General features: G+C 39.6%; 1 protein-coding gene across 1 annotated transcript in view; it reads right to left on the bottom strand.

Annotated features, from left to right (window-relative positions):
- Positions 1-4606: 4606 nt before the first annotated feature.
- lypd6 (LY6/PLAUR domain containing 6) overlaps positions 4607-27353 on the bottom strand; it is a 34045-nt gene continuing 11298 nt past the window's right edge. Inside the window, exons 2-5 of the mRNA XM_053496876.1 lie at positions 14608-14781; positions 8898-8996; positions 8305-8435; positions 4607-6379 (exon numbers count right to left, since the gene is read on the bottom strand). Of these exons, the coding sequence (XP_053352851.1) occupies positions 6212-6379; positions 8305-8435; positions 8898-8996; positions 14608-14725 (516 nt within the window). The 5' untranslated portion in view covers positions 14726-14781 and the 3' untranslated portion in view covers positions 4607-6211. The remainder of the gene's footprint in view (positions 6380-8304; positions 8436-8897; positions 8997-14607; positions 14782-27353) is intronic.

Below are 27353 nucleotides of genomic sequence, written 5' to 3'. Positions count from 1 at the left end.
ATTTGGTTGAAAGCTACGTCATGTGAATTGTCAAGGACACAGGACTTGAAAGATGTGCTCTTGCTTGTAGAAGGTTTGAGCCAACTTTGCCTAGGTTACCTTTTGGTGGTCATTAGCAAGAATGTTAGGATAGGGATCCATCCATCCATCCATCCATCCATCCATCCATCCATCCATAAACCTCTGTAGACCAACTAGGGACCGTGGAGGCCAATGAATTTATGCCCATTTGTACAACCATGGTAGAACCTCCACTTGGAAATGCTGTTTGCCTAATCTGCATGTCTTTGGACTGTGTGAGGAAACTGGAGAACCCAGAGGAAAAAAAAGCATATTAAATGCAAGTCCATGGGACGAGTATGGGAAGGAACTTGTATGAGCAGAAATAATACTTAACTATAAATACTTTTTCCTCCATCATGAGACCCCTTTCCAGCAACTGCACAACACAACTTCCTTTTCCCTAATGGAAACTCGCATGTCTGGCGCTATGCCCCATCGACGAATTAACATGCGCATCTGCGATCCGCGAGTTTCAGTACTGTATATTTTGCCGCATATTGTTTTTAAAAAGGTTATCTCTTTTTAATCTCTACAACCCATTTAGTCCCTGATTTAGTAATGAGAATGCATCACCCATGCAGTGCAGGAGAGCAGAGGTCTATGTAGAACAGCCTGGCATTCTGTCTTGATCCTTCCCAGCAGTCTTGAGCATAATCCAGGCCTTCACCATGACCTGGGCAACCTTTCCATTCAGCTGTGTGTGATCTGCTTGATAATCCTGTTAGCGCTCTCATTCACTTGCAAGAATTTCTCTCAATTAAAAAGAGTGGATTAGAGCGCACAAACAAGGGACGCCCGGAACTGCTTTGAGTCATTGAAGAGAGCAGGGTGATGTTTAGAGAAAGCACTTTAAAACCTAACACAATGTCATTTTGTTATATGTTACTGGTACTGTAAAACCATTATTTGTTATAAACTACAAAAAGTAGTACTTGGGTAAGTTCCTGGCTGATCCTTGAAAGTTCAGTCATATTAAGTAGAAAGCAACTGTGAGTTAAGATCTTCAGGTCTCTTTATTTGGTTCATGTTTTGGGATTTGGCTCCGTCACGTAAGGGCTTTCAGTGGCGTAGACTGGTGTTGTCTTCTTGGCTGTACGCGTTTGGTTGTTATGTTAAAAGGTGAGGCTGTATTCCTTCCTCCCGTAATTCTGCCCTTACCGATGTGAAGCAGTCCCATAGAATGATGCTGCCACCACCATTCTTCACCACAACAATCGTATGATAAAGTGAGTTCCCACCAGACCAGAGAATCATTTAACTGTTGTTTCTGTCTATATAACCGAGTATTTCTGAGGTGGTTGACTTTTCAGTAGGTTTCCCCTTCTGCGCTGAGGACTTGCTAAGATTTATTGATGTGGACATTGGGGACTTGGCTACTTCCTAGGTTGACCAGAAACCTGCTAGCCAGGTTATTAGGTTTGACTGAACAGTGAACTCGAGGTGTTAGTGGTTCCAAACATCTTCTATTTCATTATAGTGGAGCTACTGATGCTGAGAATGTTTGTTGTAATAGGAATGGTTTTATCTACACTACATGGAAAAAATGATTTGTAATTATTGAATGCAGGTGTTTCAATCAATCAGGCTTCTTATCCCCAGTGAAGGGCAATCTTAATGCTTCAGCATACCAAGACATCTTGGACAATGCTGTGCTTCCAACTTTGTGACAACAGTTTGGGGAAGGCCCTTTTCTATTCCAACATGACTGTGTCCCAGTACACAAAGAAATGACTAGAAAAGCATGTTTGATGAGTTCGGTGTGGAAGAACTTGACTGGCCCTAACACAGAGCCCTGTGACCTCAACCCCATCGAGCACCTTTGGGATGAACTGGAACGGAGATTGCGAGCCAAGCCTTCTCGTCCAACATCAGTGCCTGACCTCATAAATGTTCTACAGAATGAATAGACACAAATTCCCACGGAAACACTCCAAAATCGTGTGGACAGCCTTCCAAGAAGCTGGAAGCTGCTATATCTGCAAAAGGGGGACCAACTCCATATTGAAGTATATGTATTTTTGTACAATGTCATTTGTCCATATAGTGTATATCTCAACCCAATTTGATCATAGGGGTCCTTCGAAAAGAGTCTTAGCTATCATAGCTTGTTTTTGGTCTGACATATAGCATGTCAGATTGTAGCATGTTCCATCGTTCACATACAAATGTGATTCTTCATCTCACCCACTCTCCATCAGGTACTTCTTCAAATGCTCAAATGAGACACTATAGGGCACTTAGTTTTTCTTTGGAAATCATTGAAAATCACTTTCACACTTACCTCATGCTCTGTCTGGATCCCTCACACTGTCTGAGTCTCCTCCACCCTTTAACTTCCCACACTGATAAGGGTCACGAAATGTCTAGATTTACCCAAATACACAATTGTTAGGATGGTTTTAGCAGGGTTACATACTGGCCTTTCCCTTTTCAAAATTGTCCTTGACAATAATAGTCTTTAACAAATAGTTATCACACATAAAAGACCAAAATTCCATTTAAAAAAATGATTGTTGTACAGCGGCATGACCAATCATCACCAATCTAAAGTCTTGTACTGCTTATAGTCATCAAGGGAGTAGTTTCGAACCGTATCCCAGTGCAGTCTTCACAGTGTAACAGTTGATTTCCCTGTTCAAACACACCTGTCCCGGATTAATAAGGGCTCAGCGTCTTAGGATCAGGTGTGTAAGAGCAAAGAAATCAAATGTACACTGTTTGGCAAAGACCACCGGATTTGACATCCATACTCGTATACCATCACAAATACACCTATGTTTGTCCTAAAGGCAGTCGGGTGATATTTTCCCACAGAAAAAAAAAAAGGCAGCTTGTGAATGTTTCCATCTTTGGTCAGTCTCTCTTCGAACTGTGCCGCAGCAGTACTTAAAACCTCAGCATGGAAATAACGAACAGGATACACAACCACGGCACCAGACAATAAGGGTCATTCTTTGGACTCCAGATGGGGTACCTGAAGTCCCGCCATGCAGCAGGTCAAGATCATTAAAATCATGTTACTGCTCGGCTGAAAAGCAAGGAAATTTGACTTTCAACTGGCAGGAAACTTCTACTTAAGAAACAGGATTAGGGTTGGTGATGGTGATGCAAGTGGATGTAGATCAGGCACTGTCAGCAGTTTGAGGGTGAAAAGGTTATTACAACAAGTTTATTTAAGGTACGATGGGTAGGTTACAAGTTCTCATATGATCTGTTGGTTTGTAAGTTGTTCTTCCAGCGCATCAGCTCTTTCTCTTGTTTAACAGTGGTTTTAGGACCTGTTGAACACCCAGGCTCTGAGTCTCAGTTAGATCGTAACAGGACACTCCATGACTGAACTAAGTAGACTTCATATTTTAACCTGATCACAAATGGCATTAGGGTCTCACCTTTGACCCCAGACTTTAGGCAGGGGTCATGGTCCACCATTGGCTATTTTTAAGCAATTAAAATTTTTTCCTTGTAAATCTTCCAGGACATGAAACGAGGCTTAAACCTGTCCAAAGATCAGTTCACGATTTGACTTATCTTCTGCAAGGACAACCTGAAAGTTTGCAGGTGGCTCGTTTTCCCATTTGCCCCAAACATATTTAAAATTGTATTATTTGTAAAAGACGAAAAAAAAATGTTCTAGATTTAATAATATTAAACCTTCTAACCGATCAAATTTGTGAATTCAAATGTGCGGTGCTATTAGTAATACGTCAGCTTGATTGATTTCAGCAAACCCACTCTGCTCTTAAGCTTCATCATAATTGTTATCCTGCAAACCCAGAGCAGGAAGAGAGGTCGGGGCAAATCTGGGCAACTATGTTTTCTTTCTCGCAAAAAGGTCTAAGAGATAACGCAGACGCAGACTGCTAAACTAACACGCTGCTGGTTTTTTCCTATGTATATCTTAGTCTAGGTCAAAATAGCTGACCTAATCTTAGCACCAGGAAAAGGGAGAGCTTTTCAGAGCTCGAAAATCTGAAGACAAATGTATTCACTCCATAATGTGTAGATGAGAAAAATATTAGTACTGTATGTGGACAGAAAGACTGAATGGGAAGCCGCAAAAGGCTTCATTATGATGGAGGACAACGAGACTCAACTGATCAAGTACGCTATATGGACAAAAGTAAGCAACGGCTATAAAGACATGGTTTAATGAGTTCGGTGTAGAAAAACTTGACTGGCCTTAACACAGAGCCCTGTGGACTCAACCTCATCCAGCACCTTTGGAATGATCTGGAACGGAGATTGCGAGCCAGACCTTCTCGTCCAACATCAGTGCCTGACCTCATAAATACTCTACAGAATGAAGAGACACAAATTCCCATAGAAACACTCCAACATCTTGGGACACCCTTCCAAGAAAAGTGGCATTTTTTCCCCCCATATAGTGTAGCTTTTCCAATGATTCTGATTAAAGCTTAATTCTTAGTTGTTCTTTTTTCTTTTTTTAACATGCAGCATCAGGAATGAAGTAACGACAACTTAAGAATTATTATTCTTTTTTAATATATTCAAAAGTATATACACAACCATTTACAAAAAAGTTTTTATTTTTTTTTAAGTTACAAACTTGGCATATAACCTAGCACATAGAATGTGACAATATTTCATGCACAATATTTGGGTCCTGGAGTGTTTTTCTGTTAGGCACACTCATGTGGAACTAGCACGGTCTTCTTCTACGGTACCTGAGCGACACTGGAGACACGCGGGATTGAGTTAGCCCTTCTGTTAGAATGCCTTTTTGATTGCTGTTTATGGAGAAAAGAAAAAGAAGAAAAAAAGCACTTCAAGCTTGGCCTCTATATTCTGAAAGGAAATCAATTCTTTCCAGTCCTGGGCAGTTAAACAAATTCACAAGGAATTATAACACTAACACTGGAAGTTGCAAACACTGCAAGGTTTTTTTTTTTTTTTTTTTTAAATGACTACTTCACAGACAAAGCGTTGAACTACTGTAGTAGCATGTCACAGTATCATTAATAGCCTTCAGGAGAATAATGTCTAACATGGATAAAAAATAAAAAAAAATTGCCAGACACAAAAGGTAAAAGGTCCGCATACAGACACCATATTTACACCACATGAGCCACCAGTGGCTTAACAAACAGTTAAAAAAAAAATCGGCACAAAGACTATACAGTTGTGGATGCGTATCTCGTGTCGTACACATGCATCTGTACAAGTAGTAAGTGCTTTAGAATTAAAAAAAAAAAATCACGTGAGAGCAAAATGATAAATAACTGCAGATCACTAAGGTTTTAAATGATCACTGATCAAAAAACGTTTGTGGGTTTCTTTTTTTTTTTTTTTTTAACATACCATGCACTACACATCTCTTTTCAAACCACTGCTGTAATCCTCTATATACTGTATATATTGTGCTTTAGTGTATATATTATATTTATATGTGTGTGTATAGTGTATATTCTATATACTTTCCTTCCATCCTGCCATAAATGTACACAAGAAATAAATAAATACGTGTCTAAAAATTATAATTCATGGCACAAAATGTTTGGTTTCCATTAAACCGTAAAAAAATGCGATCTCAGGATACTTTTCCGCTTTCCTCCACATCTTTAAAGTGATCAAAGGTGAAGGTCTATGGATTAGGATGTTCATGAAGCCTGAGCTTTATTTTTAGAATGAGGGATGTCCTTCTAAAAAGTTTACTTTAATACAAAAATGATTTCTTATATATACACACACATGATACACATGAAGTAAAAGAAAGCAGTTGAACAGCTGATAAAACAATGAAAAATAAATGCAAACATTACACTTAATTTGCAGAAGTTTGATCGTAAAAATCGATCCAGCCACAGTGTTTTTTTTTTTAATTGCTAGTGTTAATGCATAAACCGCTGTTCGTTCGACTGTTTCTTAACCTCATGTTCTTTTTCAGCTTGAAAAGAACCCATTATGATTTGTTATCAGTAACATAACATGCATTGAAGCTTTTAGTTAAATGACTAGTGCTTATATATTCCTTGAGGATCTCCATGACGCCCAACACTTATCCATGCTGCCACATCATCAATCACGAGTGTGTGACTTTACAGCAACTGAACAGTTGTCTTATTGTTATATCTGAAGTTTAGATCCAGATGCGCTAGTCTTGCGTTAAGAAGCGGTGCACATGAAAGTATCAGCCATGACTGAAGAAGAGGATGAGGATGAAGGAAAGAAGCAGCGTGTGACCCAGAGCTGCACGATCGCTGCCGTTCAGGGGTGACGTGGTGGCGAAGATGGCGTCCGTTTCATTTCGAGGTAGGGGCATGTTACAGATGTTTCCCTCACAACAGGAAACACACACCTGTACAGAGGAATTAGGGAAGAGAAAACAGATTCAAGAGATGAACAAGCATAGGGAAGAATACAAATCTCCCATTCCTCCACATGATTGATGTCTACATGCCTAAATACGAACATAAAGTTGCCGCCCCTTACAGGCGTATTAGATATTTGTGTTAAAACAATTGGACAGGTGTGCGAGTCCTGTAGGTAGACCCTTAGAATGAATATGAGGATCGATTCGTTTCAGTAGCACTAATGTTTATTGTCGGATTTGTCTCAAGCTGCAATGTTACTTACAGGTTTCCAAGCATCTAATAAGCATTGAAATGCTGAGCAACTTGTGGTCCTTTTTTTCCTGCCAAAATCCAAACCCCTGTCAAGTAACTAGCAATATTTCACCAACTGCCCATAAAACAGAAAAAGCAATACTCTTGTAAAACACAAGTACGTTTTTTTAAAAACATTTGTACATGATTTTCAATAAATTCATGAGCTTAAACGATATAAAATGTGTAAATTGATTCTGAATCAAATTAAAAGATTAGCTTGATGCAGATCTATTTCCCAAAAACAGTAATAGTAATGTTAACCAGCTCTTAAGATTGTAGAAGAAAACAAACAAGTAAAATATTTCTTTTGAAAGCAGCTGTTATTATTTTTAAAATTAAAGCTTTTTTTAAATTATTTACGTAGGTGATGCCATCATGGAGTTATTGGACGATTGGAGCGGTGCTCTTTTGTTGATGGATTGGATCCAATCAAATAAATCGATGTGTCAGTTTTTAAGTTTTAATAGAATCACACCTTTTTAATTATTTCGGTAAAATTTCAAATGATCTACAGTAAAGGACAGTTAAAAAAAAAAACTTTTAGTTTTTGCATAAAATAGAAACTGCTTCCACTTTCCATAAATAAGTCAGTATCGCTCCTTCTTCTTCAATTTGTTTTAATGGGTGGCTGATGCAAAACCTCCACCTGCTGAACTGGAGTGTGGTGTAGAAAAAAAACAAAACAAAGGGGCTTGCTTTGTATAAGTCAAGACACACATTGTTTAATGCATAATTGATACTTTTAGTAGTTTTTAATTCCCTAAAAACAGCTAGAAATATAGCTGTTTGTGACAAAATTAGACAAAAAAAAACAAAAAATAGTAATAGTAAAATCAAATGTACAAAAATCAATTTGAATCAAATCGACTTGTCTACTGTACCTGTGATTCACAGTTCTTACACTGGTCTATCCATTTATGTGTAGTGTGTTCCTTGGTTGATTATCAGTATATACAAGCTAAAAAGTCTTTAACTGGCTGATGTCTTGTTAGTACTGAGATCCTTAGTAATGAAACGAAAAGCCACTCAGCGCTGACCTTCATCTGGCTACTTTACCACTTTAAAATTTGGGGAAATACCTAGTCTGTCTACTGTTCTGTCATTTTCCTTTTCTTTGTTCAATCCTCCTGGGCTGCAGTAAGAGCAGAGAGATAAGCTACACAATGAGTGATGGTGACTGGGAGAAGCGGAGCTTTCAGCATAGATTAAGCAGGGTGTATGCTGTGGGCAGATAGTTTAACAAACGTCTCGCTTTTTTGGAGTGAAGTCACTCAGCAAAGAGTTAAAGATTAGCGTAAAGTGGTCGAGAACTGCATTGTATCCTTCATGCTTCGGTAATGGACATGGTGCAGACGTCTATCTTTCAGTCCATCCAGCCGACTATCTAGAAAACTCTGTAGTAAATACTAGAGACTGTGGTAAGACCTCTGGTCAACATTCACACACTAACTGGGGTGAACCCAACCTGCATGGATTGTGGGAGGAAACCGGAGTACCCGGAGGAAACCCACCAAACACAGGGAGAACATACAAAAGTGGGAATCAAACCCGGACCCTGGAAATGCAAGTTTGGATTCTTATATAAAGTTAAATCAAAATGTTTACAGGGACATACCCTAAATCCCTCAGGGTCCATGTCAGTGCAGCCTGTAGTGAGACAGTCCTCCAGTGAGACACAGCGTTTAGTTACGGACACCGTGTTTCCGCTCCAGTCCAGCTTATGATGTGTATAACAATATTTCGTCTCTACAATGAAAAGGGGGGGGAAAAAACACAACATTACGCACAAAAATAACAACATTTTCAGCATTTCTACTAAAGATCAGCCATATTTCAAGGTAACATGTTAAGACTCATTATTTAAAACAAGAAAGAAGGTGCAATATAAAAGATGGACGATGAGATTAAGTCATGAACAGTGTGCTATGAATCATCTGCTTTCTCTGGAACCAAGACTGTCGAAAACCAACCAAGTCATAAAGTTGAGAAAGAAGAAGAAGAGGTGTATATTTACTGTATACACTGTACTTCATGATTACTTGGATATATACTGTCTGGTTCTGACTAGACGTGCTGGTCATGAGGGATTATTCAGATTTACAACACGACCAACGTATCATATCTAAACAGAGATTATTCCTAATATCTGCACAAAATGTAATAATTCAAACTACACTTTATGGGACAGCTGGAGCCGGTTGGTCTTACCTTTCGGGCAGTACAGATCCAGAGCCCAGCGATTACACTCATAATTGTCAACTGCGTTTTCACACGTAAAACACTTAAATCCTCCTGGATATGGAGTAGCTGTAAGCAAAAAAAAAAAAAAAAGAGAAAAAAGTGGATTTTAGTCTTGAACTAAATATTTCATTAGTTTTAGTTATTCAAAAAAATTATAATATATAAATTATAATAATTATAACAAAGAAAAAAAAATTCACTTGCATTTTAATACACTGTCTGGGAAAAAAAAAAGCATTTTCATACAAATTATTAGGCTGTGAAAAATGAAAACAACTTAGAAGAGTTTAAATAACTGGACTGAGGTTAAGAATCTATCAACACCATTACCTTTGTAAAAATGAAATGTGATTGGAAAACAATCATGAACGGAGACCACTTAAACACAAAGTTTAAAGTCAGATAGAAAAAAAAAAACAGTCAGATATATTGCTTTTATTATTATGGAAAATAAATTACAACAAAAGAAAACATTAAGTATTTCTCTCACGACCCCATTTATAAATCACAGCTTGGAAAAACGACTGTAAAGAATAGAAATGCTTATATCATTAAATAATTCAAACAAAATTAGCATGTTATAAAATTATTTGTTTAAATATAGTAACACAGGCTTCCGTATTTTGTTCACAGTCAAAAAACTTGGTGTGAAACTGTCAGCTAGAAGAAGAGGAAGTGATCATGTTTCCTAAATGGTCTCAATGGAAAAAAAATGAAGTCCATTCAGAGTTCCATCTGGTGTGTTGAAACATTTAAAGATCTGCAGTCACATCAGCCATCAGCATTAACTACTTTCTACTTACTCTATATCTCACACACAAACTAACGGTCTCATAGAGCGGACATGGATATCTCTAGCTACAGTATATGTATCCTGGAAACTCATATGTAGACTGTCAGTTCAATTCAGTTCTATTTTAGTGTATTAGGATTTTCTGTCTATAACAAAAGGTTATGAAGTATAAAAAATAATAATAAAATCGCAACCAACCAAAAACGTTTGTGACTGTAACCTTTAAAAAAAAATTTTTTTAATCGATTCAATATGCAATGGGCAGCTCAAATGCTTTCTAGTAATAATAAAGCCAGGAGCACTGCTCACTAAGCCATGTTGAAGTTCACCATTGTTGTTGTGCTCGTAATTTCCTTTTTTTTATTGCCGGCAACAATGTTGCTAGCATTCCTGGGAAAGTAGAGATGTATACGGACGTATACAGTGACGTAATGACGTGACTCTCAAGCCCATGGAAAAATAATGCCAGTTCTTAGGAGGTTCTCTATTGGACCAGTTCCAGCACCAGACATAAACCAGCACCTGGTTCTTTTTAATGGAAAAGGGGCTTTATTGTCTCTAAGTTTACCCAAATAATTGTTTTACGTAATCAATTCTGATTTGAAAACTGGCTTGATGGTTCGGTTAATTGACACGACGAACAAACAATTGATTAAATAGCACAGCTCTGGAAAGCAGACATGCTACTGCACTCATCTCGGGAGACCCGGCTTAAGACTCTTAAGCAATGATTACAAAAGATATTTTAAACTGGCTCTTAACCTTACTACTGCAATTACTTTTGTGATCTTATCAACACTGGTGCCCCTAAATCTGTCAACACTGCAACATTCTTTACAAGCCAAACCGAGGAGAGTTCGGCAGCAAGCGTACATGACACACGAACTTCTGTAGTGCTCACATAACTGCAACGGTAATTAGGATCTGACAGATCTCCAAGTGCAAATCCTAACACCATGCTGATGAAAAACAAAGCAGTCACCTTTAGAGAGCCTGATCATGCACAAAGCGACAGAGATCTGGCTCGTGTGTATTAACACAGTTGATGTTGGAGTCTGTACTTGGCCACAGATCAGAGGCTCACTGAGTCACTGGCAAAGAAACAGACACATCAGGAAAATGCACTGGTCAGGGAAACTGATGTTTGTACAATCCAGAGCTCAGACAAATCCGTCTGTGCGGGCTGTGTTACAAATTAGGCTTACTATCTGTAATCTGTCCAATGAGGAGTCTTAAGGTTATTGTGATTAAATAAATACTGTATGTTAGAGTATGTTACATCAGATGAGCATCAAACAGGATTAGCACTGATTATCACTAGATAGAGTTACGATATAAACTGGTTAGACCTTTTATTGGTTTATGTTAAGGTCCGCCATTTAAGTACTATATTATTTTTTCAAAAATGTAACCTATTATTCAGACAATTTATGCAATCTGTGAGTCAGACAGCAGTCATTCTCAATCTGTTATTGTGTGTGTGAGTGTGTGTGTGTGTGTGTGTGTGTGAGAGAGAGAGAGAGAGAGAGAGAGAAAGTCGTCCTACAAGCCCTGCCCCCCGTAATGTAACTAATTACTTTTTAAAGACAGTAATTTTGTAATGTAATTAGTTCCTTTAAAAAGTAACGTCCCCCAACACTGGTCACAGCATCATGCAAAACTGGTTGGACAAAATGTAATGATTATTTATTTATTTTTCATTACTTTGAGATCTGCCTGAAGTTAAAGCTACACCATGAATTGAAATAAATATGTTGAGTTAAAGCGATGTTATGTGTCTGATTTAATAATTTACTTTAAAATATGCTACTAATAAGTTACTTGCTTAACGTAAACAAACACCTGCACCAATAGATATTACTTAGAAAAGCTAAACTGAATATTTTTAGTCCATATTTTTACTGCTGAAATAACAGCACTGAAGTGGTATAAGTGCACTGGAGTCGTTTTTAGGCAGAACTTTATCTTTATCGGATCTACTTTTTTGATTTCTCATCTGTGATTCACTCTCCGATTACCGAACAGGGAGTGTATTTGGCTGACGATGAAAGAAGTACAACTAAGCGTAAACGAGGCGTTACAAGATTTTATTTCTTCAGATTAATAAATTAGACAGAGAGCTCCGGCGGACAGAAAGACAGGCATGTGGCCTTGAACTTAAAATAATAATATCACTGACTACATTAAAGCTCATCAGATTATTTTCAGCTTTAACCTTTTAAATATTTATCCTGTTAACAGGTACTAATGATAGTTATGATATAAAAGACAAGATTAAATAATTCAGCAACACCAAAACCATTTACTGAATACAGGACAGTTTTTGTAGCTTTTGGTTTAATCAGCGACATACAGGCATAAAAGCTCTGTCTCTCAGCAGATACCCGACACCAACTTCTGCTCAGGCAGTAAATCTGTCAAAGTCAATCATATTTCAAAATCAAATTCACACGAACAACATGGCAGATTAACACTGCAGTTTATTAATAAAACACTTAATCAAACATTGACACGAGACTAGCAGAAGCGGCCCGGCATCCAGGATCTGGCGGAAAGCGTCCCATTTAATTATTAACCAAATGACGTTAAGGACCACGACTACCAGCTGAGACGTGATGAACTCATTTGTCACGTCTGTTACAGAAGGAGCACTAGTCACGTCCACGGCGCTACTCGACAGCAACCGCGCCAGGATTTTTCATGCTTATCTGTGGCAGCTGTTCCTCTTGGACGTTGATCAAAGCATTGTAAAAGATGACCGAATAAACTGCAAAGGGAACAAACGTGTAAACGGCAATCGTGTGCGATTCCTTCAAAAGAACAAGAATCGTGCCTTTCATGGGAATTGCATTTGGGAAATGTTTCAAAAACAGCTGTTTAAAAGATTTATACAAGCGTTTGAGTCCAAATAAATCAGCAACGAAGCCTTAAACCTCTTATCTGAATGGATTTATGTGCACAAGACTTGAATGTTCTTAGTTGTTATACTGTTATTTTTCTTTTAACATAATTTCTTGTTTACTATGAATTTTTTTATTTTCTCTAGGTCGCGGGAGGCTCAGGGCACAGGAGACTCAGGGCACGAGGTGAGGTACATACTGGACAGGGGGCCAATCCATCACAGGGTACACACACACACTATGGGTAATTTGGGAATGCCAGTTAGCCTAGTCTGCATGTCTTTGGACTGTGGGAGGAAACCCACCAAGCACAGAGAGAGAACATGCAAACTCCATGCACACAGAGACAGGAATCGAACCTGGCTGGGAATCCTGATCCGAAACCTGAATGTGCAAGTGCTAACCACTACACCACCGTGCCGCCTAAGTCTTTTTTTATATTTTTAATTTTTGGTTTAAATAATTTTTCATTTTGTGGCCAAGAAACGCTGCATGCAGACCTTTTGATCTCTTAGCCACATACACATCCAACACTCTTTTGCCTCTTTATGCTCTCTGATGTAATGATTAACAGGTGAGTCTAATCACAAGGAAACGCAGGTTAACCACTCTCATTAATAAGCGATGACTCCGCCCACAACCTGATGTGCATTGTCTATCCTGGACACACTTATCCTTGTTATAATGGCAATATGCATAAACAGCACTTAAATGGCAGCAAAAACAAAATGACCCAACCCAATAAAGAATAAAGAGAAACCTTTTAAGCTTCTAAACTTTATAAACATCCTCTAGGGCATACCTGGTCAAATAACAAAGACCAAATATAAAAACTATTTATACATTTTATAAATTTTTATATGTTGATGTTAAGAATTTTATATCAAACTTGTTAATATTAAAGCTCTGTGCTTGGGTGAAATCTTGTCTTCCATTCCAAATGCCTTATGTTGATGTACAATGTGGTCTGTTTAAAAGATTTTTTCCACATCACCCAATCCTACTAAAAGAAATTATAATTTTTTTTTCTTATATATATTAAAATGCATTTAAAAAGAGCCATTGCAAATCTGTTAGGAAATCCCGCCTTCTGCGATAGGATTGGTTAATTCTGTCTCAGCTACCCAATAATTGGTTAGAACGTTAGCACACAAAGGCAGCACTTAGGATTTGTTTTTAGCATAGTTTAGCACAATATTTCCTAACTATTAAGTATCAGTGTTAGTTTAAACTGGCGTATATTTTTTTTAATTATCATATCATGCTTCCTATTTAAAATGTTGTTAATGGTGATGATGATTTTGCTAGTGTAACTTTGTTATGTATGTTATAGTATTTCTCATCTTTTTCTCATTAATCTCCCGTGTTATGATCAGGCGTAAGAATTTAGTCTCATTCGTGATTAATTGGATCCTCAATGAGCGTAATATAAACGGCAATTCTAGAGCATAAACGCATAACTTGATTCCACATATTTTTAGCAAAGTTTATTGGAGATTAGCCTATCATACAATTAATATTTATTAATTATTAAAACTTTGGAAAAGTGTAGTTCTAAAATACATTTATACACATTTTTTATTAACATCATTTTTAATTAAGATTTTTATAAAATTATCAGAATTATTTTAAAATGTTAAAGCTTCCAGCTTGTCTAGCAATTGTGAAATTATAATGTTTTTCTTGCAAAAATTTACCCAATCATTTCCTTTTATTATTATTTATTTTTCTCTCTCTACATATTTTCCCTTTACGTGCTCCATGGATTTATGTACACAGATGGTGTAGTTTTTTTCCCCCAGTTACTGTATATTGTAATTGAAACTAAACAGCAGGTAAAGCTAAATTTCTCGCATAAATTTTCTAATTATCTAATTAACTAATCATCTCTGTCTATGGCTAACAACTGTAATCTGGGGAGACAAACCTATATAAATATCTATAATTGAACACTACTACTACTATTCGAGTTTTCGATACTTACTAGAAGGATGAAGGAAGATAATGTCCTTTTTCGTAAAGTCTCTTGACCGCACAGTCTTGAGCCAGTCAGCGATGAAAGTCAGCATTAAGAACCAGGCCACGACCGGCCAGGGTTCCATCGCTGAGTGTACGCTCACACATGCAGCTCTGCGTTGGGCCGAATCCCAAAAGATACCTGTGAAAAAGTCACAAACAAAATCAAGGATAGAAAACAAACTAGAAAACATTTGATATAAAAGTTGCAGACTTTAGAACAGTTGAACTGTGTTTTTAAATAGACATCGTACCAGACAATACCAGAGGAACATGACTCACAAAATTCCAGATCTTTCACTCATTTTGGTACACATGGCTGTTTCGCACATGACCACATGTTTTCGTTTCACTCACTCACTCAACATAAGCCCTTATTAAGCGACTAAGCTCTCTCTTATCTTCAGGCCTCCCAACCAGTGAATGTCTAACTCTGCCCAGTGTAATGAAAATGGAAGAAAGCACAGTGTCTCAGGAAAAACCTGCACTAACCGAGCCATGCTTTTGTTACAGCAATTACGTCTCATTATATCGGTGTCACTGTCAGCAGTCTGCCAGTCTCCTGATCCTCACGCATCACCGAGGTCTTTATCGTTCATACTGTTTTTGGGTTTGATTTAAGCCGTGGAGATTTTAATAAATCTCTAACAGTGGAACAACCCAGAATAAACCATAGTGCTGAGGTTATGTCTGGAAAAGTTGTGTTAGACGTAGATTAAAAATTCTTACACTTTGGCTGAAAATTCTGAATAAGATTTACGTGCTATGTCTTTCTTGTAGAGAAGAGACAGGAAAAAAAATCGATTCAGGTACATATCACGATTCCGCCATGTGGAAAATTAAGTATTGACTCCAAAATCTTTATGCATTAATTTTATTTTTTTTTCAATTCATTTTAATTTGGCCGTGTTTGGATTTGAGGTGGCGGGACAGCGGCTTTGTGGTTATCACTGTCGCCTTGCACCTTCAGGGTCCGGGTTCGGTTCTTGCCTTGTCTTGCATGTTCTCCTCATGCTTGGTGCTCTGGGTGCTCCGGTTTTCTCCCACAGTCCAAACACATGCAGGTTAGGTTAATTAGCGTTTACAATTAACAGGCCTCCTGCGACTATTTAAAAAAAATAAAAAAAAAAAAATAGGACAAAGCAGTATAGACAATAAGTGAGAGCGTGAATCTGAGGTAGTACAATGCTGCAGTCCCCCTATTATTTATTATCTATATTGTTTATTAGGAATTGTACCAAAATCTGCAAAAAAAATTATATTAAATTGGGATAGTCATAAAATACAATATAATATCATGTGATAAATAATCAGAAAACAGATCGAATCGGCACCCAGGTATCGTGATTATATCGTATCGTCTGATCCCTGGTCGAGTCAAGTCAAGTAGGCTTTTATTGTCGCTTCATATACAGTTTAGTACACAGTAAATCGTTGCTCCAGGACCAAGGCGCTGCATACAACAAAAATTAACAGAAACTAACTAGCTACAAAAGAGAGACAACATAAAGTGCACGTGCAAGAGCGACAACGTGACATTATAAGATTTTTTCTTTTTTTCTGAATGCATTATTAGAGAAATATCTCAATAAGTATAACTGATGTAAAAACAAACAGAAGGGTCCTGTCATGATAGGTAAAAAGATTTTGCTAAATTTTATTTTATAACCGAATTTTTTTTTTTCGGAGATTCAAAATCAAACCTAGAAGAGGACTACAAAGGAAGTCTTTCAGCTTTTCTTTAAAGTAATCCGGGACAGATTGTGCATCTGTGCGGCTCAGCTTAGGCTAATCACTTCCTGCTTTCTTTTTTATGTCTTAAGCATCGTGATCCTTCTGTACACGTATAAAAAGACTGAATATATGACTCGCTGGACCATAATGCATCAACCAGGACAAAACAAATGGGCTGGAGTTGGGCTGCATTCCAACACAACGTCAAATAATCACAATACATTCTTTGGCACGAGCTTCCTGGAGTGTATTTGTTTTACTGTTTAAAGTATTATATTTACTTTGCTATCTGGCTTTTATTCCCTTACTGGAAAACTACACTAAGTGTTTGCACTGAGTGCGAGGGAAATGAGTGACAACCCGATTTCATTTGCGTTGTACCGAATCAAAACATTTTCGCACTTCATTGGCGATGATGTGAGTGCAACAGAGTGAAGGGCTTTGTGTTTAAGTGAATTATACTGTAGCTGTTTTTTCCCCCCATCATGTCATGCAGGTCAATCATGCACTCTTAAGCTTTTACATAACTTCACATGATTAGCACTGACATATTAAAAAACGTTCAAAATAAAATCTACGAGCTACACTTAATGCCCAAAAGTACGTCGATGCCTGACAATCACACCCATATAATGCTGTGAAAAAGTATTTCCTTACTGATTTTGTTTAGTTTTTCATATTTTTTTACAGTTAAAGGATTGATTTCATCAAACAAAAATAATACAAAATAAACAAAAAATAACCTGCATGAATAAAAAGAAAATTTTATTTATTAAAACAAAAAAAAGCTGTCTAGACCCAGCCCTATGTGAAAATTTAATTGCCCCCTTGCTAAATCATGAATGAACTGTGATTTTTGGAAATCCAATTAAATTTAATTTGCCACACCCAAGCCTGATTACTGCCAGACTTGTTGAATCAAGAAATCACTTTAATAGAACCTGTCTGACAAGGTGAAGAATAAAAAAAGATCTAAAAAAAAATAAAAATGAATTCAATGCATCAGTCTGGAAGGTGGAAAGGGTTACCAAGCAATTTCTAAGGCTTTGGGACTCCCAGCAAACCATAGTTAGAGCCATTATCCACAAATGGAGAAAATTTGGAAGAGTGGTGAACCATCCCATGAGTAGAGACCTATAAAATTACTCCAAGAGCACAACAATGACTCATCCATGAGCTTATAAAGAACCCAGAACAACGGGCAGGCCTCACTTGCCTCAGTTAGGGCAACAATAAGAAAGATTCTCCAAAAAAAGAGACTGACCTAAAAGAACACAAAGGCTCGTCTCACATTTGGCAAAAAAAAACAAAAACATCTTGATCATCCACAAAACGTCTGGGCAAATATTCTGTGGACTTTTGTTTAAATTCTTACATCTCGCCTAAGACAGAGCATTCCATAAAAACAACATCATACCAACAGTCAAACATGGTGGTGGTAGTGTGATGGTCTGGGGCTGCTTTGGTGCTTCAAGACCTGGAAGACTTGAATGAAACCCGGAAGACATGAATTCTGCGCTCAACCAGAAAATCCTGAAATAGGATGTCCAGCCATCAGTTCATGACCTCAAGCTTAAGAACCTTAAACAGTTCCTATAAATTTTTTAAAGTATTAGATATAAATCAAGGAGCATCCAGAATGCAGCAGAAATTAAAACAGAAATAAATGCTGTTAAATAAGATACTGATACAAATCTATAAAATAGATTTTTAGCACTCGTCCTCTATTTTTTGCATTTTCTGTATATAGTAGAACCATAGCACTAGCATAAAAAAGACAATGACGCAAATCATAATAGACTGTGTATTAATATATACCTTATATAACTAATTAATATATACCTAATATATTCCTCACTAATCCTTGGAAAGAAAATGTCTACACTTTTTGCTTACCTGAGTGAACTATGTTGAACAATTCTAGTCACTTAAGCCTTCTTGTCCACTTTCTGCCCCTCATACGCTGTGCTTTTAATCCACTCTGAAAGGTTAAGGCTTTAGCTACATTCCACAGCACTAGGCATCAATTAGTAGACTAAAGGTGTCTGTTTTAAGCCTTAAAGACTAGCTGTGGATCATCCTGAGTTATTAGAGTCATGTTTCTTTTAGAAAGGTCCAAAACCTCCCATGTTTCAAACAAACACCAATAGGAGACAGGACTCTTTGCAGGACTTGGACATCAAGTGCTGATCAAGGGGCAATCTCCGGTTCTGAGGAATGAGTCTAATGCAGAAGTGCCAAGACGTGTGGTTGCTTAAATGACCACACCAAAAAATAAGTCAATTTAGACCCCTATGTTAAAATACCCAACTTTACAACAGGTATAATCATGTATACAGCCCGGTACAAAAAAAGGTTTTGGTCTCCATAGATAAATGTCCCTATTTGGGTTTGTCCAGTTCTTATAGAATTTACTGTATGGGTATAAACTGTTTCTTCAGCAGTAAACAAGAGTCAAACCCAGCTTATGTTTACATACAAATAAACATACACTTATTTTGGCCAAACCTGTTAATTATTGAATTCAGGTGTTTCATACCAGGACATCTTGGACAGTGATGTTTCCAACTTAGTGGCAACATATTGGGGAAGGCCCTTTTTTATTCCAACATGACTGTGTCCCAGTGCACAAAGTAAGGACTATAAAGACATGGTATGATGAGTTCGGTGTGGAAGAATTTGACCGGCCCGAACACGGAGACCTAACACAGAACCCTGAACTTAACCCCATCGAGATTGCGAGCCAGGCCTTCTCAATGCTCTACAGAACGAATGGGCACGAATTCCCACAAAAACACTCCAAAATCTTGTAGACAGCCTTACAAGAAGAGCAGAAGCTTTTACAGCTGCAAAAGGGGGACAGAATCCATATTAAAGTGTCTGTATTTGAATACAATGTCATTGCAGGCTTGGCCAAATACTTTAGTTCATATGGTGCATCACGGGAACAATCTTGTTTTGAGTCATATTTAGGAAAAAGAGCATTCTGTGTTCAAATATAAAATGCACTCCACATAATTGTAGTTATGTACACGTTTTTTTTATTCTGCTTCTATATAATCTACTCATGTGCTTGTTTCTTGGGAAGTCTTTTGTCAGCTATTGCACCTGCTGTGTTGGTCCTGATGCTATCCTCAAACAAATGGCTTGAGTAAATGACACTGGAAGACCGAGCTGAGTAAAGTTAGACTCCTTTACAAGAGATAACGCTTCCAGTGATGCATCTTCAGCTACTACACACACACACACACCTGTGGTGCTGAAACCAAACCCATGTACTGTTGTCTGTGGTCAATTGCTTATTGTGCTCGAAAGGCTGCCACCTCTGCCATCAAACCTTTTTTTGTTTTCTTATTTTGTCACTCAGGTGGATGAAAAGCCTGAAGTCTGTATCTGTTAGCTGTAAATTCTGAGTTACTCAGTTTAACTGAAGGACTAATAAAGACTGTGCAATACATTAAACCATTGCTCCACATACAATAAATGGTAAACCTTTTTCTCCTGGTCATTGATTTCCAATTTGACCATTACTTTATTACGTGTCAACAGATAAAACCCATGGGAAGACAAAACCATACCTAGACTGCTGCTCAGTCTCTTTCTTCTCCCAGCAGTCTGAAATAAGAAACACGCACCCTGCAGTTTGGTCCCTTTCCAAACGCTGCTCTGGAGCTCAGACAGTGATAAGCATCATTTTTAGGAAACCCAATGCGCTCCGAAATGGCTACGGAGTGCTGTACCGTATTGTCTCAGGAGTCGAGAGCCGACATGCAACAAAAGCTAATGCTTGGGAGGGACCAGGGGGCAGTTCTGAGCTTAAGTACAACAAAATACAGGAAATTCATTTCATTCTTTTGGACTAGCCTTGGCATAGAGATTCATTCTTTTGGATTATTATTGGGTGTTGGGTTTGTTTTTTGTTGCAAAACTCTTATCACTTATGGAATTCCTCCGGTCCATGTGCACACAGTTTGCATGGCTGGTGGGGTTTTACTGGGATCTTCATTTTCAAGAACATGGGGTTCAGGCTGATTGGCATATCCAAATTGCCTAGTGTGTATTACTGAGTATGTGAGTGGGTGTGCTTACTGTATGCCGTGCAATGGTTTGGACCCCATCAAGGGTTTGAAAAGTGGGTAGATGGATAACATCCAACAAATCCTGAGACGTTAGCATAACCTACAGTATATGCTAAGGTAGGGCTGGACGATATGGCAAAAATTTATATCACGATATATTTCTTAATTTTGGTCGATACGATATAATTTCGATATCGATATGGACAATTAAAAAAGCCTCAGGAAAAAAACTGCCGAGGACACATTTTTTAATATATAATATTGTGGCGGCTGACGACCAGCATGCCTTGCAGGGATGTCGGTGTGTTCACCATGATGGGGAAAGGTGTTTGGGTTAGTGGCTTCGGCCCTGTTGTGTGTGTGTGGAATGTGCTCCGGTTCAGGCTGAAGCTGAATTGGATGTAGGTTCCTGAGTGAAGGTGCTGCTCATGCCATACCTGCTGTGTGCCTAATAAAGTACTCCCAGCCATTGCATTGGGCAGCAAATAAGCTCACTCGTCTCTCCACCATCCTTTCCGGCGAAAAAACGCTACATTGGTGTCAGAAGTGGGATGGAGAGTAACGGGTTCGAGCGCACAACGGAGGACCTTCTGAAAATCCAAGCGGGCTGCCGAGTAGAAGAAGCGCTTTCCCGACGGCGCTAAAGCGAGCACACCACGGCAACCAACGCGGAGCGGCGAGGTGAAAATCCCGGCACTGGAGCTCGGGGCGGAGGCGGACGTTGCGGGTGACCGTAAGGAGGCGCTGCGCGAGGCCGAGCGCGCTGAGCCCATAATGGCGGCACATCACGGCGAAAGGGCCGAGCGACCGCCCGCAGCTCAGTGGCGCTCGGTAGGTGAACCTAGCCGGGGACAGGGCTACCCGTCGCGGCTAGGCCTCGACACCGCTTCCGAGATTCTGCGTCGATGCCGAGGCCAGTGACCGCCGGACTACCGCTGCAACGTTCTCAGGCCTGAGGGACAGCGTACACCAGCAGCCGCTAAACTAGCGCCGGGAGGACGCTTGGTAAGCCGCGCTGGGCTTTACATCGACTGTGTGCTGGACGGCGTCTTACTGCGGGCGCTCGTGGACACCGGCTCCACTGTTTCGCTGCTGCGCTCTGGATTACTGGGGCAAAGCAAGCGTGTTTGCGGACGGCCTGATCCTGCCTTCAACATCCGCACCGTTGCTGGGGGCTACGTGAAGGTACGGGCGTGTTGCACAGCGCGAGTCCAGGTGGGTGGACGAACTTATTCCCACGGGTTCGTTGTGGGGAATGTCGAGGAGGACTGCGTTTTGGGGTTGGACATTTTGGATAGAGCGGGTGCGGTGCTGAACTTGTCCAGCTGAACTCTGCGTGGTCACTTCGGGGTAGCCAGGTTGCCGGACAGGTTAGCAGCACACACCCGGGGGGCGGAACTTCCGGTAGCAGACCGAGCGGGAAATCTACGCGCTAACACCGGCGCTTTACCTCGCCGGCCGGGCAGCAAAGCGCGTGGCCGGTACTGCGAGCGAGTGGAGCGCCGTGTCGACGTAGAACCCTCGACGCAGAACGTTCCCCCCGTGCAGTCCTCCAGGCCCTCCGGTGGTGATCAGCCGTCCGGGCCAGCGTGCAGCCGTGTTACTGCATCACCCAGAGCGTCACCCGCAGTCGCTCCGCCGGTCTCACAGCTGAACTGTGAACCGCTCATCGCCAGGCAGAAGGGCCCCACCCAGCGCTCGCGGGCACCGCTGCAAGACTTTCGGGTGGGGGCACCTATGGGGCGAATGGGCGTGGACACTCACAGCCAGGGGCGAGATTTTGCTGCTGGCGAGCAGGTGTGGGTGTGTTCCTCCGGAAGGAGGAGGAGGGGGCTCTCGGCCGGGCGTGTCTCACTGGGTGGGCCCCTGTACGGTAATAGCTCGGCTCTCCGATGTCATCTACCGGGGGCGGTTGGCAGGACGGGCACGAGTTTTGCTCCACCGGGACCGTCTTGCGCCTTACCAGCCGCACGCCGGGGAAACATCGAACTCTGTGGAGGCCGGACCGCCTCAGGACTATGTTCGCGTTCATCCCTCACCTGCCAAAGGACGCCGGCGTTCCCACCGCCAGCGCCGACCGCCTCCACGCCTCCGAAACAAAGTTCGTCATGGTGACCAGGGACGGTCACAGCTCGGGTGGGGGCAGTGTGGCGTGGGCGGGGCGGCGGCTGACGACCAGCATGCCTTGCGGGGATGTCGGTGTGTTCACCATGATGGGGAAAGGTGTTTGGGTTAGTGGCTTCGGCCCTGTTGTGTGTGTTGGGTGTGTGACGTGTGGAATGTGCTCCGGTTCAGGCTGAAGCTGAATTGGATGTAGGTTCCTGAGTGAAGGTGCTGCTCATGCCATACCTGCTGTGTGCTCCCAGCCATTGCATTGGGCAGCAAATAAGCTCACTCGTCTCTCCACCATCCTTTCCGGCGATAAAAACGCTACAATATGATATATATATATAATAATATATTTCCATTTAAACTAGAACAGGCTAATTATTCATATAAACTGAAACAACAAACAAACTGCTTCAGCCAGGATAAAGAAACAAAAATATTAAAATAAATAAAGAGTGAGCAACAACAAAAACACATTGCTCTGGCCGGAACATTGACACCCTATGACAGGCTCTAGAGGTTCCTAGAAAGGGGCAAATACTTTTCCATGGCACTGCATGTAGTCAGATTGTTCAACTCGGGTGAAACTGTGCCAGGTGGAGTTATAGTATAGCACTTTCAAAATCACATAAATTTTACACTGATCTGAATAACTTTGAACAATGAACTTATTGTTCTTTTCTTTGTTTCTTTGTTTTACAAATATGACCCAATTTATGTTCAGTGATACTTTTTTATTTACGTTTTTGTTTGTTTTATTTTTTTATACTAGTATGTGGTTTTAAAAATTAATCTCTACTTTAATGGGCCAGTGTATTATGATGTGGGATGTGATGGGCTCCTGGATCTAGCCTCACTGTCCCTGACCAGTTACAGTTATAGGCAGAATCTGTTTATTCACAGCCTTTACCTCTAAAGCTTTTTCTTATTTTCGTGTAACTTTCAGCGCCACCTTTTCTTTTTCCTCCTTTTCATTAATTGAAATTATTACTAATTTGCTCAAAGAAATTCTCTGCATCGAGAAAGGATCAATATCTCTCCCTCCGTAAATTAAAAGTGAAGGTGTCTAATTTATAATGAGGGAGGGCAATACAACCGCACGCGCGGTAACAAACACACTGTTAGCTTCTACGCTATATTTTAATGTTGCTCGTGGTAGCGTAACAGCCCGTTAATTCATGCTCTTGTACTGATGAGAAGGACAAACTGGTCGGTACCCGTTCTTTTATTTGCTGCATTGTCAGGTTATGGTACAACCTTTCGAGTGGATCCTGCTTTTAAATCCAACTAAAAACTACTGAAAAGAAAACAAAACTCAAGCTCTATATCTCAGGTTACATCTCGCACTCGCGTTCACACACACCGGACCTCATTACCCACAATGCATCTCCCACACTGGACTACACTCCCGTAAACAGCTGTCGTAAATTAACCTTTCTCTCCCGCAACAACACGCTCTTTGTCAGTGGCGTCCGTGCGATCGACGCACTCATCCATATGATTAGGAAATAGATGCAATATTATGGTTTTCGTTATTTTATATATATTTGCGTACTGACTGAGCCGAGCCACCGGGAAAACTTCCGGTACCCCAGATGGCCAGTCCGCCACTGCATATATATATATATATATATATATATATATATATATATATATATATTCAAATGTATTTAGAAATATCGGAAATGCGTTTATAAAAATCGTTTTAAAAAATTCTATCGCGATATATATTGATATCGAATTATTGTCCAGCTCTATGCTAAGGTTATTTTGCATTTGACTGAATTCCATCATTCATACCCTATGTGTAGTCTGTGTCAACTCCTACATTTCGTTTTGTTTAGTTAAAGTACAACGATTCCAGTTAGCTGGTTAGCACAGCAGACAGCTAGCGGTTTGACACCTGCAATGCAGCTGTGACTTAAATGAAAAAAAATAAATAAAAAATAGACATCCACTAATTATGCATAAATTTATAACATAATATCATTTTAATTGATGAGTTACATGAAAAGTCCCCCTCTTTACAGTTGTCATGAATGGAAATACTGAAGATACATAAAAAGCCGAACTCACATTATAGAACATTGACCAGCTAGCTCACATTCATTTGTACTGTGTTACTGCTAATATATATATTTTTTTAATTTTATTTTATACTTCGATGGATTAATTTCAAATTAATTTTAATTATTTTAACCATATGCAACCATATGAACTAGGAAGTGGAATTTTTACATGGAGGACACATACGAATGGAGTGATGAAACCACACATTAAAACGCCCAAGCATGGTTATAATAGATATTGGCGCCCTTGGAATTACATAAGACCAATCAAATTAGTTAACAGTTGTAACAATTAATGTGTTTTGCCCCAATATGTCATAATGTCTACAGCAACTGAAAATGCACAAAACTCGAGCCTCATGAACAAATTAAAACATAATTACGGCAGGTGCATAATCTGCTCGATGAGTTTTTAGCTAATATTAATGGAAAGAATCTCCAGTGTTAGTAGTCAATATGGTCTCCCACAATCCTTCAGGATAGAAAAAGTTTAAAGTTTGAGTTTTTTTTTTTTGTTTTTTTTTTACAGTCACTGGTGAGGGAAAACTGTTATAATGTAAGTAATATTTTAAACCTCGGGGTGGAAACAGCACCAGGATATTTGACAACGCTAATCCTTTAAAAGACATGTACATGCTGCTTTTAGATGTAGCGACGGTATGAGGACAAGAAAGTGTTAATGCTATCGCAGCCTGAGGTCTAAATCCTGTGTAGTTCCTCACGGCTAAGACGGCAAGCGATGCTAATTTTCTGCGCATTCATTTCTGAAAGAAACACTTAGCACCGCTGAAAACCGTCAATGTCTGTTAAGCTCTACCTGTCCGTCCGCTCTGAGAAACACCTGTCATCGGTTACAAGAGGAGTTTCAGCTAGCTTGTGCGGAGGTGAAAGAAATTGCTCTTTTGTACAAAGGGATCAGCAGATAAATCAGGCAAACATTCCACACCACAACTCGTGTCATTCATGATTGTGTGTGTGTGTGAGTGTCTGCTGGGAGTTTCAGGTACTTGCTTGCATTCCATCACCTGTTTAACATTTACTAAAAATGCTTCCATTGAGCTAATGCTACAACTCAAGTCCGGTCAGTTTCTTGCTAAAAGAGGTGTTTAAAGAAACGGCACAAATGCTAATAAGCAACGAGATGAATCCCAAGAGGGCTTTCTGTTGGTCGTTATTCTCTGGCGTTCATACAATGCGGCTTCACAGATTTAAGGTGTGGCTGTGCGGATATGTGTGTGTGTGTGTGTGTGTGTGATGTGCTGCATTGATACCTCAGCTGTTGCCACTTTAAACTGGATTACTTTCCAGATTATAACAGCCCATCCCCAAATATTTTACTTCCCTTACACAACAGCCACCCACAAACAGCTGGAAGAAGAAGACATCATGCTTTTATTGCAAGGGGTGTTTAAGTCAAAGCATGACCTTTGATTGTGCGGAATAACAGAACACAATTAAGAGAGTAAAAACTCCCTTTATTTTTCTATATAATCCCCTATAATATAATATATATAATGGCACTGTATGGCGACACAGTGGCGTAGTGGGTAGCATTGCTGCCTCGGACCTACAGGATCAGGGTTCGAGACCCACATCGGGTCTGTGTGCAAGGAGTTTGCATGTTCTCATGTTCCTCAGGTTGGGCTAATTGGTGTTCCCAAATTGCCTGTGGTGTGTGGATGCTGACCGGAGGTCATACAAATGGGAATGAATACAATGGTCACCCCTGGCCTCCACTGCTAGCATGAATTCGATTAGGATACCAGCTTAATTTGAGAGTTAATTTTTTTATTTTTTTTTACTTTTACAGGAAATCTAAGCACCTGAATACACTTATCCCACTCGCATGGCTAATCAAACGCATGAGGATGGAAACAAGCACCACTTTATGGAGAGATTCCCAAACACGAACAACATGTTTTGCTCATTTAAGGGACTGCATTATTAATCTAGATTGAAACCTGACTTTTCCTGATGAAGAGGAAATAAGCTATTTCCACTGGTTTTTCAACCATTTTATAACAGTTAAAGGGATTTAAAAAGAACCAGAGTTTTAGACAATTATACATTTTTTTAATTTGTATTTAACGGTAAAATATGTAACTTTAGTCTAACGGTTGGGTGTTTGACATTTTAAAGATTGCTGCCCTAGTTCATAAAGCTCCACCCCCAATATAGTTTCTTTAAAATGACTGACAGCTGGGTGTGCCAGAGTTCCGGAAGTACACATTTTCTACACTGAATAAACTGATGCTGATGCCATTTAGATAACATGTTTTTTTCCCCTCGTTCTACATACAGTATCTTTCAGGTTATACGTACAAGAAGGAACTGAAAAAAAAAAAACCTAACCCAGCTACTTCACCTTTAATATGAACATTTTTTGCTTAAAGCAACAAGTTCAGGTCGAATACTGAAAATTGTACAAATTTGTACTACTGTCTTTAGTGCATGTCTTTAGACTGTGGGAGGAAACGAAAAAAGATTGGAAAAAACATGAAAACTCTATGCACACAGTCTCGATGTGGGACTGGAACCTGGATCCTGAAGGTGCGAGCCACAGTGCTAACCACATCTATCTATTTATCTATTTATGGGCAATAATAGTCCTACAAAAATCTAAAGGAGCGTTAGAATTCGAAAGGCATACAGTCGTGCCTTATCAGACAAGAAAAAAAGGACATTTCTTCCAGTCTCATATTTTCCAAGAAACCCTGATCTCC

The sequence above is a fragment of the Clarias gariepinus genome, chromosome 5, assembly GCF_024256425.1.
Source record: "Clarias gariepinus isolate MV-2021 ecotype Netherlands chromosome 5, CGAR_prim_01v2, whole genome shotgun sequence".
Lineage (NCBI taxonomy): Eukaryota > Metazoa > Chordata > Actinopteri > Siluriformes > Clariidae > Clarias > Clarias gariepinus.
The sequence above is the reverse complement of the archived record's forward strand: the minus strand, read 5'-3'. Positions and strand labels throughout refer to the sequence as shown.